This window comes from Lissotriton helveticus, chromosome 4_1 (assembly GCF_964261635.1).
Source record: "Lissotriton helveticus chromosome 4_1, aLisHel1.1, whole genome shotgun sequence".
NCBI lineage: Eukaryota > Metazoa > Chordata > Amphibia > Caudata > Salamandridae > Lissotriton > Lissotriton helveticus.
In genome coordinates, this window is record NC_136063.1 from 713,677,245 (window position 1) to 713,694,852 (window position 17,608).

The 17,608-nt window shown below is 41.2% G+C and overlaps 1 protein-coding gene across 3 annotated transcripts in view; it reads left to right on the plus strand.

Moving 5' to 3' along the window:
* The window catches only part of CCDC178 (coiled-coil domain containing 178), a 1,259,352-nt gene that overhangs the window by 616,665 nt on the left and 625,079 nt on the right, over window positions 1-17,608 (plus strand). For all 3 annotated transcript variants that reach the window (XM_078685673.1, XM_078685671.1, XM_078685672.1), the window contains exon 18: window positions 6,777-6,936. In XM_078685673.1, coding sequence (XP_078541799.1) covers window positions 6,777-6,936 — 160 coding nt within the window. The remainder of the gene's footprint in view (window positions 1-6,776; window positions 6,937-17,608) is intronic.

A 17,608-nucleotide genomic window follows, 5' to 3' on the forward strand; every position in this document is an offset into this window, starting at 1 on the left:
GCAGTGCAGATGATACCACTAGTGTTATTTTCCTGCCGAAAAAATTGTAAAGTGTAAACAAGAACAGGTCCCAACAGGTATTATTTAAAAGACTGTTTCAATAGGAGTATGCCACAAGCATTACTAAGAACAGAACACAAGGAGTCAGAGGATTGAAAAAAGGGTGGTATTATTCACCAAGGGCAAGGGGTAATGCATTTACAGTTAAGACAGCACTGTAAAGATTAGATCTTGTGACAACCCAGTGGCACTTGGTGCAAGGTGCTATATACAGTTTGAAGTGAAAATGAGAAGTGCAAGTGCTTTTAAAAACAGCATAAGTGGCGCATACATGAAATTATGTACATCATTTAAAGCTTCAATTACAGAACAAGTTACAATCACTTGAAAAATAGTTTTTGGTAAAAGCTTTAAGTGTGATATGCGTCGTATGATTCAAGCTGTGTGGTCGACGGCGTTTCGATCCCCTTGGTTTGGGATCGTCATCAGGACGGGGTTGTCGATGGATACAGTGAGTTTGCCAGTTGGGATGGCGAGTCTGGCGGCACACGGCTGTTACTAGCGTCAATTGCTGGTCGCGTTCCGTCCTAGGGCTGCTCGCAGAGTTGGGCAGCGTCTGGAAACATGAAAAGCACAGAAGGCAAGCGCTCATCTGGCGTGGCTGGTCGGCAGTAAATGCGGGAACATTTACTGCCGACCAGCCACGTGTGCCGCCAGACTCGCCATCCCAACTGGCAAACTCACTGTATCCATCGACAACCCCGTCCTGATGACGACCCCAAACCAAGGGGATCGAAACGCCGTCGACCACACAGCTTGAATCATACGACGCATATCACACTTAAAGCTTTTACCAAAAACTATTTTTCAAGTGATTGTAACTTGTTCTGTAATTGAAGCTTTAAATGATGTACATAATTTCATGTATGCGCCACTTATGCTGTTTTTAAAAGCACTTGCACTTCTCATTTTCACTTCAAACTGTATATAGCACCTTGCACCAAGTGCCACTGGGTTGTCACAAGATCTAATCTTTACAGTGCTGTCTTAACTGTAAATGCATTACCCCTTGCCCTTGGTGAATAATACCACCCTTTTTTCAATCCTCTGACTCCTTGTGTTCTGTTCTTAGTAATGCTTGTGGCATACTCCTATTGAAACAGTCTTTTAAATAATACCTGTTGGGACCTGTTCTTGTTTACATAACGCACCCTTCCCAACGTGGTTTAGGGGTTACCTCCTGTGCTTCCTACAAAGAAAAAATTGTAAAGTTACACATTAGTGCGGTGTCATGTTTTTTGGCCACCTGAACTCTGTCCATTCTTCCCAAGAAGAATAAAGAAGTTTGTGCAATTGTAACTCTAAAGATCTTTAATTTTAATGGGTCTGGTGGCTCAGTGACCGGGTTTGGTGGCTCAGTGGACTAATGAACCACCGCCGGAGACTGAGTTCAACCTTATCATCACAGGTTCATATCCCGGAGGGTCCCCGCAGCCTTTCATCCACCTGAGGTCAATAAAATGAGTATTGTTGAGTTGGGTAACAATAAACATCTGTTGTTCAGTGCCAAGATACCTACGGGTGAACATGCGCTTTACAAAATACATGTTATGTTTGTTATATATACTCACATATAGAGTACGGCATCTTTCTATCAAATGGTATTCTTCAGGAAGAGAATGTGATGACCAAACAGGATTTAAAATACATCTTGAGAGTTCCCTTACCTTTCAATCTATTGTTAACTATCTGAGCTTTAAGGAAGGTCATGAAACTAGCCATCACTTGGCTCTAATGGCACGGCAGAGGACTAATTATTTATCTTATTGGTTCCTGATCATATCACAGGATGCATATCATCTTAAAGAACTGATTTATATGGCCCTGCATGGGTTCCAAATTACTGGAAGAAAATCCATCCTCCTGGCACCATCTCTGTAAACAGGGTCCTTTGGCCTAAACATGTCTTTGCACACTGCAATTCATACGTTTTGGAGAGAAAAAGTGAAGGGCAGAAAGAAAAGTTTGACAGCGCATCTCTGCTTTTAAAGAGTCTTTTTAAGACCTGTTTTTAAGCTTGATAAAATATTTCCTTAAATATTGCAGTGCTTTAAGAACTATATTTTTCTCTTAATTACCCACACGTGTAGAAAGCATATTCTAAATGTAAAAGATTTATTAAGCAAGTGCAAAAAACGTATGGTGACCTAGTGTCATGTGCTATAATAGTGACAGTTTTTAGATCATTCTTAAATTGCATTTAACTATACAGATAGTGATTGATCAATATCAGCTGACATTTCCTTGGGTGACTTTGCCCCGAGAGCAGATGGCACTCGTGATAAAACTCACCCAGGTATCCCTCAAGCAACTTGTGGCAACTGACAATTGGTGTACTAGTTAGGAAACATCTGCCAATATAATTAGATTATAACATCATCAGATTTATTAGTTTCCTAGTACTGATGAGCTCGCAAGGAAATCTGATTTGGATCAAATTCCTGGGTGCCCTTTTGGAGTGGAAGGTTGCAACGGCGTTGGTTGCAGCTTGGCTTGTATAGAAAGTTTGGAAACAATGACTCAGGAGATAGATTATAGTTATTTTCTGGTCTTAATTCGTTTTAATACATGTTGTGCAGTATGAGTTTGCAATTAATTACTTACATGATCAAATAGTGTTTGCTCTCCAACTTTTGTGATCTTCAGTCTGAACAAATCCACCTGCCTCTCTCACAAGTTAGATTATTAGAGATCTTAATGATGGGCTGTCCTGTGTACGAGGCAGCATGGCTACAATATTTAAAGGAAATTGCTTTGAAACTGGAGGTTGTTGGTTGGTTTGATAGCCCCATAAATAACCCAGAGGAGCCTTACAGCTGGATATTTACTAACATCAATGTTGGGTTTTATATTAAAACTAGGAAAGTCCCATGAGGGACCCCTTCCCATTTGCGAATGGGTTGCCACCTACTCGAAGTAGGTGGTAAAATCCAAATGTTTTGAAACCGCATTTTGGTCATGAATCATTCAGACATACCGCTGCGATTCGGTATTAGAAACACGCCCCTTCCTAACACAAAATTGCAAACCCAATTTAAAATTCGGCAATAGGTTACCGAATCGCAAATATGGCTTCGTATATATGAAAAAGCCTTTTTGCATTCGCAGCGGGCCAACTCTGCGACCACAAAAAGCCTTTGTACATGTGGCCCCATAGTTTACAAGTGCACACAGTCCTCGCTATCTCTCAGATTAATGAATGTCTTTAATCAGGATGGTCTGTAAAGCTAAAAAAAGAAGCTATTCCATAATGTTAAATTGCAGTGTTTTAAAAGGTGATATAAGTTGGCAAACCCCACAAAACCTAACATTAAACTTGGCTAAATCAGTGGCTAATCAGCAACATGAGCTGGCAAACCCCACAAAACCTAACAATAAATTTGGCTAAATCAGTGGCTCATCAGCAACGTGATGGCATGTTATCTATGACAGTAGATACAATGATGATTTGATAGGCACTGATTGTAGCTTTAATTTGTAAGGGCCTCAAGCTTTTCATGCCGTTGTGCTAGTAACGTACTCCTGCATTCTCAGTTGAAACACAGTGCTATTCGCGAACATGCCACAGTCAACCAGTTGAGGTCAATTCACATTTTAAAGTTGCATGATGGGACATAAATAGGGTGTGTGTGTGTGTGTATGTTCATGCTGTCTGCTGCATGCTGCACACCAGCATGTTAGCAAGGAAAGATAAATGTAATGGTAACTAAAATCTAATGGGAGAGATTTGTAGGAAGGAAAGAATGGATCAATAGGTTGGACAAGTCCGAACCGTGGAAGTCATGCTGTAGACTAGGCGATGTCTGCGACTCGCATACAATTTCAGAAGAAATGCTTAACAGCCCCAGCCGCAGACGTAAGGGACGAGGTAGTATATTTGTGTTGAGGTCCCTCATGATTGTGCTCCTCAACCTGAGCTTTCTATGCTTTTAGACAGACCTCGTAAACTTATTCTGGCTATGATGGCTGTAGTCACACATAGTATCATTCACACAAATTAATCTCTACAAGGTCCCTGCACTTTACATGTTTTAATGAATTAATAGCTGTAAATATAGAGAGGTACAGAAGCACACTACATGTACGAACACCTGCCCTTAAGCAGGTCATGACCTCAAGGACATTTGCAACATATAGCTTATATCAGTTGTCACCATTACACTCCAGGTGCCCTTAGGACTGGATAAAAAGGACCTGACAACGGAGCCTTCTGGTTACCAGCACCTAACCCGTTTTTACACTTGTTGGGTAATGTCCCTACTATATTGAGTGTGAGCTGCGCGCACACTGTTTAGTACCCACCGTCACAGTATTTGTATCTGATATGAACTTAACAATTTATGAAAAAAGCAAAGGTGCACCACTCAAAAAAAAAAAGTTATCAAAAAGAGCAAATAAATTGTCCATATCCAGAAAACAGAGAGTTCTTCAGTTTTTTTCTTTTTTCTTTCTCTTTTATTGTTTGATTTTCATTTCAGATAAAACACAGCATTCAACACAACGAACAGCCGATGCGTTTTGTCCTTGGACAGGACTTCTTCAGGGCTGTTAGATACAAACAAATAAATATACAAATATATAACAGACTTACAACAAATATAAGACAATTTATACATAAAAACATGTGGGCTGATTTCCTGCCCAAGTACACGACAAAGACAGACTACCGGCATATTATCCAATTATAACAATTCCTATTTATATTAGCCAAACAAAGCATTAATGCTTAATGCTCATGGGCAATAGATGCCTATAAAATGTCCCAGCCGGGACTAAATTGAACCAAACAGCCTCATATACATGTAAATTGTTATAATTGGATAATATGCCAGTAGTCTGTCATTGTCGTGTACTTGGGCAGGAAATCAGCCCACATGTTTTTATGTATAAATTGTCTTATATTTGTTGTGTTTTATATTTGTATATTTATTTGCTTGTATCTAAAAGCCCTGAAGAAGTCCTGTACAAGGACGAAACGCGTCGGCTGTTCGTTGTGTTGAATGCTGTGTTTTATCCGAAATTAAACAATAAAAGAGAAAGAAAAAAGAAAAAAACTGAAGAACTCTCTGTTTTTTGGATATGGACAATTTATTTGCTCTTTTTGATAAAGTTTTTTTTTTTTTGAGTGGTGCACCTTTGCTTTTTTGTAAATTGCTCTTAGGACTGGACCTAGGATCTGCAACTGTCATTGCAACTGATAATTATATACACGTTTTTCAGCTGAATTAGTTATTTGATTAGGAACATCCTTGAACCCTCAAGCTTTTCCTTGAAGTGGTCTAGAATTTCTCTCTTTCGATCACATTCCCTCATTAAAACAACTGTTGTCCCTTTTACAAATGATGATCAGATTCAGTTTCCTTTTTCCTCTGCCTGTTGATCAGACACGCCATGACATGCTGTATGATGTGTCATTAACGCTTAGGGAGCCACAGGTAGAGGAGATGTGGCCACAACTGACGACATTGGATCTGGGGGACTTGGTTCACGGCCTGCCCTTGGCTCAACATCCTGTGATTCTGCGCAGATCTCTTAATCTCTCTTGGCTAAAAAACACAAGTGTGTTTCAATCTGGTGCTCATGTAAAGCACCCCAATGCCCTTGGAGATATTAAATAAAACTGTGAGGAAAAAAAAAGGTAGACCATTCACCCGTGGATCAGTTTGAACCATATATGTATCTGGAAATGTATAATGATCCCCCTTCATTCAGACCCTGACTTATCGTTCCAAAACTCTAATGCCCTCATCCTAGCAGAAAATCCTTTTGCGCCCAAATCAGGATTATGGCTTGAGTAGTAATGGCGCCCCCCCATTTATTTGTGTGTTGTCTGCATGATTCTCGACCGGTAAAACCAGATAAAAATTGTGTGGGAAAACACTGCACATTGGGAGTTCAGAAAGAGAGAACACCTTTAATGATTCTGCATTATACCCCATTCTGAGGTCCGAAACATTGAAGGATGCAGTAATTGTGCACCCAGTAAATAGGGTATCTACCAGTATCATACTGACTGGATCTACACCGACCTCCCAAGACTACATGGAACAAGTCCCAGGGGTCAGATTTACAAGCCCCTTGCCCCACTTTTGTGTCACTTTTCCCATGTTAAAAGTGACGCTAAAGTGGCACAAGGGGCTTGTAAATCTGTCCCTTAGCCTCTAAGGGGCTTATTTACAAGCCTCTTGCGCCACCAGTGCATCACTTTTAATATGAGAATAAAATGACGCACCAGCTGCGCAAGTGGCTTGTAAATATGCCCCAAAGTGTCTCCAAAATGGCCAATGTAGAACAATATGGCACTTCCCGTTCCCACAACACCCTGCAAATACATTCAATTTTGCATATTAACTAATAAATGTATTTGGAGCTAAGAAAATTGAATACACTGAATGTGGCGCTGTGAGATACTTGCCTCAGGCGTATTTCTACGTCTAGGAAGTATTTGTGGTGCAAGGCACTCCAGGTGCTGCATGTAAGAAGACCTGCATAAGACATCTGTTTTCTATAATAGCTCGCAAGATAACTGGAAAATCTATGCACAAACCATTTTCCACTGAGGAATCTTTTCTTCATCTTCCCTTTCCCTGTTGCAGTCTTTCAAAGTAAGTCTTGTGCCATAACCTGGGGAGATGAGAGAGAGGGCAGGTTTATGTAAATGAAGGGTATGCAGCCGAAGCCTGTTGAGTAAAGAGCCGTATTTTTACTTTTTTAAGGAAAGATCTGGAATGTGTTCAGTTCAAGCATCAAAATGCTGAGAACCTAAGTTGCCACCTCAAGTCTGAAATAGACAGAATTCGGAAGCAGATGCAGAAAGAACGGGAAAGCCACGTGTTGCATCTGGATTGCAGGCAAAAGGCCCTGAAAAAAGATAAGGTAAGAAGCATAGTAAATAGAAACACATTGTTTCAGTTGAAAATGTAATATTGACTTGATATGTTCAGCAGAAATGAGCTCTGTGATTTCTGATTTCTTTGTTTAATGCATCGTTGTAGCTCAGGAATTTAAAGTACCGCTGAAAATGAGCACATCTATGTATTTGATGTCATGCAGAATTACTGTGTATGATTCAGTTGACTATTTGATGGAAGACCCCATATATATTCCAACTGTAGCTGGGAAGCTGGTCCCAATATTATTATATGCAGATGATTGCAGAAAATGTCACCCATAGGCTACTAACACTCTTTGTGGAGTACTGTGACAAGAAGTCTTTAACCATTAATGGTAGCAAAACAAAGTGTATGGTATTGAGACCCTGTCCCTGTTTTGAGCAAAAGCCTTTGTTTGAAGGTATACCCCTGGATACTGTTAAGCAGTTTGACTATTTGGGAATTCGATTCTCTGAGAATTTGCGATGGGGCAGTCAAATACAGAAGGTTCTGCTAGTTTTGAGACAACTGGCCGGAGCAGTTTTAAAGTTTAGGCCTAAGGCTGGTGTCTGAGTATCTGTGTTACTTTGGAAATATATAAGCAAAGGGCAGTGGCGGACGCACTGTATGATGCGGAACTATGCGGGTTTGCGAATGTCTGCCCACTCCAAGTAGCTGAGAATAATTTCTTCCGAACTTTGCTGGGGCTTGGGCCAGGAACCCTCTAGCAGCACTGTATGGAGAACTTAGGGCATATTACCAAGGGTGGCGATAGGCAATTATCGCCGGTTTAGCGGCCGTTTTCGGCCACTAAGCGGCGATAATTCCATCGCTCTATTAGCAAGCTGTCGCTAACTGATGTTAGCGACAGCTTTTAGGCGATAGCGAGCGGTTTGGGGCCCGCTTTGCATGTCAGCGATATTTATCGCTAATGACATGCAAAGTGGGCGTACCCAACCTGTTAGCGACTGAAAGCAGTCGCTAACGTCGCTATCGCCTATTAGCATGGCAGGCGTAGCGATGGAAATATTCCCGCTATCACCAAAAACCAACGCCTGCACAGACCAGTTCTTAGCCATGTTATCCAATGGGAGGTGGATAACATGGCTAAGAGCATTTCGTCGCTAATGCGTGAATATCGCTGTATTCTCAGCGATATTCACGCATTTCGCCGCTATCGCTGGATATTTTAGCACAATGGAGAAAAACATTGCTAACAGCATGTTTTCTCCGCTAACATATCCAGCGATAGGCAGCAATAAAAAAATTGTCTCTAAGCCTATTTAGCGATAAATATCGCTACTTGTTGGTAATATGCCCCTTAATTTTTTTCCCTATATCAGAAACCATCGCCCTCAGGCAAATCCTTTACTGGGTTAGACTGGTAAGAAACCCTAAGGCTGCAGTTTACTTAGAAATCCCTAGATGAAGTCACAGCTAGCTGCTCTTGCCGGGGCCATGCATGGCCATCAAATGTGCAAAAACGTTTTAAAGAGCTACAGTTGGTGTCTTTGTGGAAAGCTCCTAGTAGTATTAGACAGGATACTACAGATTTGATTAAAGAGCGGTATCATGAATACACGCAGATAAAAACATGCTGGGAGTTGAAGCCGAGATCTTTTACAGACAATTATTTCAGTAACATCTATGGACTTCATGTCCAGAATATCTAGACAGGCTATACCCTGAATTGAAGTAAATATTGTTCTTAAAATTCTGGCTAGGTTTCATCCTGAGCAGGGATTTTCTCATATGTATACATATACTCGATGGTAGATACAACAGCTGTGATTGTAGCTTCGGTGGTCTGGACAATCTAAACCAATTTATCCTGTTTTGTACAAAATATGTAGCCGCCCGGCGGAGGTGGCCCCTCCCCCTTTTTAAATACTGTGGGATCAGATGTGTTAAACCAGCAATGGCGTTACGTATTTAACCAGATGATATGTATGTGGTCGCCTCCGTAGTGTCATATTTATGGGTTACCTGGCCTTGCCTGAAAGAGTTGCCCTCCACTCTAAGATTATGTTTACGTAGGTAGGCTCCATGAACCAGGTTGTTTCCCATAATGGAACACACTTCTATCTTATGCATAAATTGCACAATTTTGCACTATTTTTATGCACTGCACTTTTACTCCCTAGATGGATTGGCAGATTGTTTACATCTGAAAAGAAGATAATTCCCAAATGTTCTTATGTTTTTTTCATTGATAGTGATGCATATGTTTTTCTCTCATTTAGGTAATGTGCACCTTTTTCACTGCACTCGCACTTTACTGTATTTGAAGTATTTAAGCATGCTTTTTTACTTAGGTTGTATGCCTTCTAATGGAAAGGCATACTTTTGACACTTGATTGTACTTGCATTTTAATGTTTAAGATAAAATCATTGATATATTGCTGTGCACATGCTTTTATTGAGTTGTTTTTATATTGCATGTTCTTACAATATTGTAAGACTATTAGCTGAACAATAAATACATAAATGTGGATTATCTTATATATGCTAACATGAGATTGCCCAGAAATACATATAGCTGGTATAAAAATTAACCAATAAAAATACCACCAGCGAGAAGCAGAAACAAGTCAGATCATCCATAAGGTGAACAGAAGTGACCACCTCATATATATACTAACATGCTGGATGCTGCGATGCTGCCTACGGCAGCTGCTCTGCATTTTTTCTGGTGAAAGAGTAGTATTTTATTTGTTTGCGTATGATCATGTGGGCAAGCACCCACGCCGGAAACCACATTTACTGTGCAACACAATACTGTTATTCTCTTGGAAACTGATGTCATTGCATGCTGTTCTGTTGCTGCACACTTTGGAGGTGCATGCAGTTTACCACTGCAGTGGGGTTAAAATGTGTGCTCGAACAGCCAGTAAAATACTGCAGCACCAGCATCTGTTTTATTAAATGCATTAGGCTTGCCTGGGTGATAATTTGAAATAGCAGGGTGTTTAAGCAGCTCTCAAGTGTTGTAAAGGTATTAGCACATACTGCTGTCTTTACCTGTAACAGCCATCTGTGTAAATGAGAGAGTGAGTCTGCAAGAAGAGATGCTATGGAGGTCACACTGGAAGGCCTCGTTTAGAGTCCATCCAGGGTTAATACCTAAAAATAAACCTGCTCTCTTGATGCCGTTACCTCGTTAAGGAGGCATGGGGATAGCATTGTCTTTACACTTTACTGCCTGAGTTGTGCTAAAACATCTAAGAAAGTAGTTGCACAAACTGCACTTGTAGTACCGCATGTTTAAATGCCACTGAGTTGAAATCTGACTCCCTGTAATGTCAATGGCAGGACGACATGGCCATGCCACTTAAAGCCCTGCCCAAAGACTCACCCACAATTCACAGCCGCGGCCCGTGCAGGTAAGAACAGTGGGGCTTTGGGGTCGAGTTGGGGGATATTCGACAGACGACCACGAGGGAAAATTAAATAAATAAATAAGTAAGTTGCCCCCCTCGTCATCTGTGGAAATCCTCCTGCACCCGGCCCTACCGCTCGTACTTGCACGGGCCGCGGCTAGAATCACAAATCATGCCAGTGCTTCCTATTGAGATGGGGGCCTTCAGTCCTGCCAGAGGCTGGTCATGGTTAGCAGCATATTAGCAGTAAGTCACTACAATAGCTATGCCTTTAAATTTAGAGGCCTGCTCCTGGGTGGTGCTGTTTTTATGGCGATTACACGTTGCTGTGAGTCTTTAAATCAGCTGGATTCACTATATATTGAGCATTACCACATATGAGGTATTAATACTAAGTTTTGAATTTGCATTTGAGGTATTTAAGATTCTACTCAGTGTCAGGAATTACTCCCTGCTCAAAATGAGGTCTCGAGTGCTATTCTTTTACAATTGGCGACAACAATTTTCAAGGTCGCATACACACAAACATTTTCAACCTGGTAAGAGGGCGATTTTGGAGACAAAATCGGAGGAATGATTTTCCCCAGTTACTTACATTGAAGAAGAGGAGATTATGGGGGGGGGGGGGGATTGCACCTAAAAATAAAGCAATTTGGACTTTAAAAATATTCAGTGTCCCGCCGGAATAGGGTCTTGTGGGTGAGGTCATCAACATACATTGGAAATGTTATCTGATTTCTCTTCTTCTGAAGACTTAAAATGCACGAGGGACTAAAATTATATAAACTCTATGCTTATTTTAATTGAGTTTCTCTAAATGCATGCTACCCTTTAAATTAAACTTGCCCAATAGTTGCCATTTAGGTAATGTTTTGAAAAAACGATTTCGAGCTGGTTAGCTCATCACTTTACTTCCCTCGCATGTGACCTTGCTCTTGTTGGTATCCACTTTGAGGGGATGCCAATGTTGCACTTAAATATATATCGATTATTTGACTGAGATAGCTGTCAGGTGTCCCCGTGCTATGCGAGGCACCTTCAGCCAGTCCTGGATTACTGATCGACCACATGCATGCTGTGGTTTTTGAGATGGCACATTAATTTCAAAGCAAAATTACACATTGCAACATTGCGGTTTGCTGCTAGACGGGTTCATTTTTGCACACCAGAGCTGACCTGTTATGGGGTCCCAGTTCTGCATTTATTGCAAACTTCTGTTCGTAATTTAACTGTTAATCGCCCTCCTCCATTAACCCGAGCGTTAAGGAACAAGCTTGTTGCAGTTGTCAAATGGGTTATGGTACAGTGGTACCTCTCGGTCAACAGGTGGCGCTCTCGGATAAACAAACTGCGCTGCACGATGATGCGACTTGTTTACTCTTTATCCCTTGTGTGGAAAACACGTGATACATTGCAGAAATGGTCTGGCAAACATGAATATCTGTGAGAATACACATATGTGCATTAGTATACCACCACAAATTCACATAACTGTTTGAAATACCATAAAGTTAGGATCTCAAGGGAGTAAACCAATGTCAAACATGGGTTACAGCCTTGGCAGTACATGTCGATGTCTCAGGAATCAACATACACTAGTAACTGTCATCATTTAGTTAATGTATAAGGTGACATTAAAATAAGTCTATAGGCATTATTTGCCAAAATGCCGGACACGACAACCTGTACTGACAATGCTGAAGAACTGAATGCATTCATAGAATACAGCATTATGATGGGGTACATCACACCTGTTGGCTCCTGGGTTCAACCCACTATAATGTGTTGTAAGTATAAACGATAACTGAATATGAAATATGTATTCTATTGTAAGAGCCGTATCAGAGCCTGAGCAACACTTGTACATATAATGTAAATATAAATACACCTAATGGCCTCCTTTATGAGGCTGTGCGTCACTTTTACGCCGCCGGTGCGTCACTTTTTGTGACGCACCAGTGGCATAAAAAATGCGCCTTGTTGCCCCATATTTACAAAGTGACGTATCTAGGTAGATGCGTCAATTTGTAAACCCCTGTGCCACATTATACCTGCGCCAGGTATAATGTATGCAAGGGGGGCGTTTTGACGCAAGAAAATGTCATGGAAGTGACGCAGTGAAATCTATGCCGCTAATGCGTCAAAATGCCATGCAGCAGGCGTAAGACTGACGCAGGCACTAACATGGGACTTGCCCATGTGAAAGTACACATTGCTGGAGTTGCGTCACTTTTGCGACACACTCCAGCAATGCGTCACTTTTGCACCTACAGATACGTCAGAAATACTGACGTATCTGTAACTCCTTGCGACATGATGCATCATATTGTAAATATGACGCATCAATCATGACGCAAGGAGTGCGCACTGAGAAGTGACGCCTTGCTGCTTTCAAGCAGAGGTGCGTCATTTCTCATAAATGAGGCCATAAATGCATTACTAGCGGACTGCATTCTAACTTCGAAATACGCAATAGTACACAGTCACATAGACGCTGGAAGTATGGGTGTGGGGGGCTGTAGCACCCCCACAACAGGCATGGTGGAGTTTCCGAGGTGAGGGAGCACTGAACGTCCCTTGAGGATATTGTAGACGGAACTATGTAACTGAACTGTGTGACAATCTTGCTGGTGTGAAAGGAAAGGCTATTGGATGCCACTTTTTGAAACACACAACATTTAGTACCTATAAATGAACTGTACAGATATTTCAAAATGTATCAGCAGTCATCATCATCAAATGCTTTACTGGATTAAAAAAATGTCAATCATACAAGTGAACATAAAAAAGAGGGAGAAACCAAATCATCACAGTCGTAAATGAATACACGTATCATACATAAAACATACAAGAATGGATGCCGTCTATAAGAAGATTATCATAATTAGACTCGCGTAAAAAGACGGCACAAGCCAACACCTTAATAGCCCATCCCTACTGTTCAGAGCTATACGCCCCATAAGAAACGTTGGCACATTATTTTTTTTTATTGTTTTGCTGAAAGTTTCAAGTATAAAAGGGCAGGCCTATCCAAATTCCAGGGGTAAAAGAAGAGGTTTTAAAATCTTATGTTGAAGTGTTTTATAAAAAGTATATGTAAGATCAATGTGCAAAGTATGGCCTTTAGAAAACTGGTCACAAAAACATGTAGGCAATTCAGAAAACGTGTACCAAGTTCCCTCAAGATAAAAAAGCTGGTGAAACATTCTCAACCTGAAATATGTCAACAAACGACGCTGATGATTTGACCTTTCCAGGATATATGGCTGTATCCCAGGTACAGTTTTTACTATGTCAAAATTCCAGTATGATGGTTTGACCTAGGCTGAAGCTTCCCTCTCGGGTGCCACCATGCTAAGGAAGGGATGCTTCAACCAAGCAACGTCTTGTTTAATGATACTCATCCAGTAGCGGTCGGCAGTAGGAGTTTCGGCAGGGCGATGACGAAGGGCAGGGTGGGGGGTAGTAATGTATGGATTACGGATTTTTACAGGTAAGTAAGCATTTAAATAAATAAGATGAATTTCGTTGCATGCACTGCATCACCAAATACTCATCGGATTGAAAAATAACTTCGGTCTCTCATCAGCTCTAAATTTATCCTAAATAAAAGCCAGCCAGTATATTTTTCATGTAGTCCAGCTTTATATATTCTGAAATGACACCAGCAGTCATGAAAGCTCTAAATAAGTGGGTTCTTTGCATTTCCGAAGTGAATGGAAACAAAGATTTTAATAGGATCAAAGCAAATTAAAACACTGTCCTTGCTGTTGCGCAAATGACAAACATTTGCTGAAAGCAGTTTCCACACATGATCGTTTGTGCACTGTATAGTTTTCACAAAACGTAGTGGAATCCGTGGACCTAAAAAAAGCCAAAAAGAACATACCTCGAAAGCCAAGTGTGGAGGCACTGACAGCCCAAAGTTCTGTTGTATATTAGTTAGAGCAGGGTAAGCAAAGAGGAACAGAGAAAATGTACTCAAAAACCACCTAAGGATAGCTGGTGTCCCATCAATACACAATCATGTGCCCAGTGCTCTAGGGATTTAGAATCGATATGGATTAGACGCGACTATTTTCGTCACAAGTGCTAGAAATCCTTAACTTTCGCTCTCTATATAGAACTACAAATCCTATCGGCAGTAGGCAGCTGGGTAGTTCTTTTCGATGTTGTCATTCGCATGCGTCCATTGTGCGCTGATGACGAGCACCTGTAGAGTCCACGATATATTGTTTGCCCGCCCACCAGTCCGGTCCGGTTGGCATAAGATGGGGAACATTGTCATCTGTGCTCTAGGGATTTAGAAACAATATGGATTAGACATGACTATTTTCGTCACAAATGCCAGTAATCCCTAACTTTCGCTCTCTAGATAGAACTACAAATCCCATCGGCAGGAGGCAGACGGGTAGTTATTTTTGATGATGTCATCCGCATGCGTCCATTGTGCGCTGAGGACGAGCACCTGCAGAGGTGTGCTCTTTTTGGCTTTTTTTAGGTCCACGGATTCCACTACGTTTTGAGATTATTAGAATTAGGGGGATTGAATCAGTCCAGGACTTTAAACATTCCCTCAGACCCTCTCTTCTATTATATTTGCTCACTGTATAGTTTTATCAATAAAACAAGCAAGTACAAATTAATGGGCCCATCTGAATGAAGAATGTGCTGCCTATAAATGGCAGTGTGCTACCACATCATGCTATAATAATATATTTGTGACGGTGCACCAGCTACAGACTTACCACTCTCTTGCTGAATAGGTGTGGCTCATTTTCTACGCCTGGGCCCGGATTATGAGTGGGTCAGTCTTTTCTGACCCCTGCGCAAACTCCTGTATGTGCAGGGTTTGGAATCCCGAGTTGAGGGTTATTTAAGGCACCCAGGTGTGTTAAATACCTCACCCTATATTACATTTTGACATGTTCGGACGATTTTGATTGCTCCTCGAATGCCTTCCTGGAACACTTGTGGCACAGTCCACCAAAGAAGGGCATTAGGCTGGCCTACAAATTGATTTTGTCAGCCGAGATCAACGGCAGCCCAACCTCTTTCAGCTATTGGCCGATAAGTGAAGTCCACATCTCAGGGTCACAGTCACCTCTGAAGATATGAGATGCATAGATGTTCTCCCACGTACACTTCTGAATGTTTCCCGGGTCAAAACCCTCCAGTTAAAATTTGTCAACAATTTTTACTAAACCCCCTCATCATTTATTTTTCATGAATTCCAGCTATTTCCTATTATTGGCAGACAGTTTTCGGAAAGCTTCATCGGTTCTGTCCGACTACTATGAGGTGGGACTCTAAACTAATTGTGCTAGGTCGCTCACCATATATTCGTTGTAATTTTGGCAGTATTTATTTTTTGCTAACGTATCAGCTCAATTGATACTGGCTTGGCATTGTTTAATGACCCAGATTCCCAATCCAATGCTCTGGTGGCATGGAATCGTCAATACGGGCCTTCTCGAGTGCTTGATTATTGACGCCCATGAGTGACGCACTAGGAACAGAAAGACATGGGATCTATTGAGGGGATTGTGGGTGGACTTTCAGTCTGGTCATGACCACCTGTCACCATAGTTATCTTTTCTCTTTCATATATTTTTTCATTTGTACCTCTTTTTGTTGGTCCATCCAGTTACATCCCTCATATTTTATGTCAATACTTGTCTTCTACTGTAAGCTATGATTCTGTACTGTGGAATTATTGTATTTCTTTTAAGAGACTAAAGACCTCAAAACATTTTTTTTTTAAAAAGATATATATATTTCGACAAGCAAAGCCTGTTGAATTTAACAGGTCAAAAGTGTATGCTATTCACTGTATCATGCATTTTTTTTGTGGGGTCAACCGCTTTCGATACGGTCTCGCACGACATTCTCCTTGACCGCCTCGAAACCTATGGCATCTCCTATCTTGGCCTGGCCTGGTTAAAATCTTTCCTTCAAAACCGAAGGCAAGTCATCACCCTCGGGCAATATCAGTCAGCAGAAAAGCCTCTGCTCTCTGGGGTCCCACAAGACTCTATCCTCAGTCCAGTACTTTCTAATGCCTATATGGCTCTACTGATCAGGCAATTATCATCCTTTAACATTGAGACCATCTCATAAGTGGATGATACACAGCTGGTGCTGGCCCTTGACAAAAATACCACATTGGCTGAGGAAAACCTATGCCAATGTCTCGCTGCGGTCTTTCACCAGATGAAGACCAACCATCTGAGATGCAATTCAGAAAAAATTGAAATTATGCCATTAGGGAAGGGGAATAATTTCTGCCACTGTTGATGACGGCCGACTGACACTCAACCCCCCCAACACCATAACGGCAGACAGAAACCTGGGGGTCGGATTTGACTCAGCCCTCTCCTTCCACCAACAAGCTTTGTCTGTGGCGGGCACCTGCTTTCACCTCGTCAAATCATTAAAAAAATACATTTCAATAAACTTCCCTTTTCAACAAGGCAGATGGTTGTAACAGCTTTAATTTAATCTAGAATTGACTAATGGAACAGCCTCTATACAGGAACCAATAAATCTGTCCTTCATAAACTTCAGATGGTTCAACATGCGGCAGCAAGACTAGTATTAAAATGCCCAGGAAATCATCTGCCTCAGCTGCTCTAAAAACTCTGCACTGGTTACATGTCCATAAAATAATTTTGTTTAAAATCCTTATAATCACTTTCAGACATTTTCACTCCACTGGCCCCCAGTATCTTCATTTCATGTTCACTCACTATGTACCCTGCCGACTCTTAGATCTTCCAATTCAAATCTATTAAAGCCCCCAGCTTTCAGATGTGTCTCAAAAGGGGGCAAATCCATTGCAGTGTTAGGCACAAAGGCATGGAACCAACATCCTAGCAGCCTCTGTATCATTCAATCAGAAACCCTCTTTAGGAAGACCCTGAAAACAAGGATTTTTCACTGCCCCAGATACACTATGTAGAGCACTCGTTTAACCCTTTTCATTTCAGTCCTCAATTATCTTTCTGGCCGCAACCCAACCTACTATAGTGCCATGATACTCCTCGAAGTGACAGTTGTTCTCTATATATACTCTCTAACATAACATAACATTAAGCACCAGAACTTAAGACCAAAACTTAAGTTTAACTGAAACAGAATCTTAACTTTACTACTTTCGGTATCCACAAAGGGTTTTTAGGAGTAGTAAAGATAGGATTCTTAACTTTACTACTCCTAAATGCCCTTTGTGAATACCGAAAGTCGTAAAGTTAGGATTTTGTCTCAGAATACTTTTATGAATCGGGCTTGGAGTTT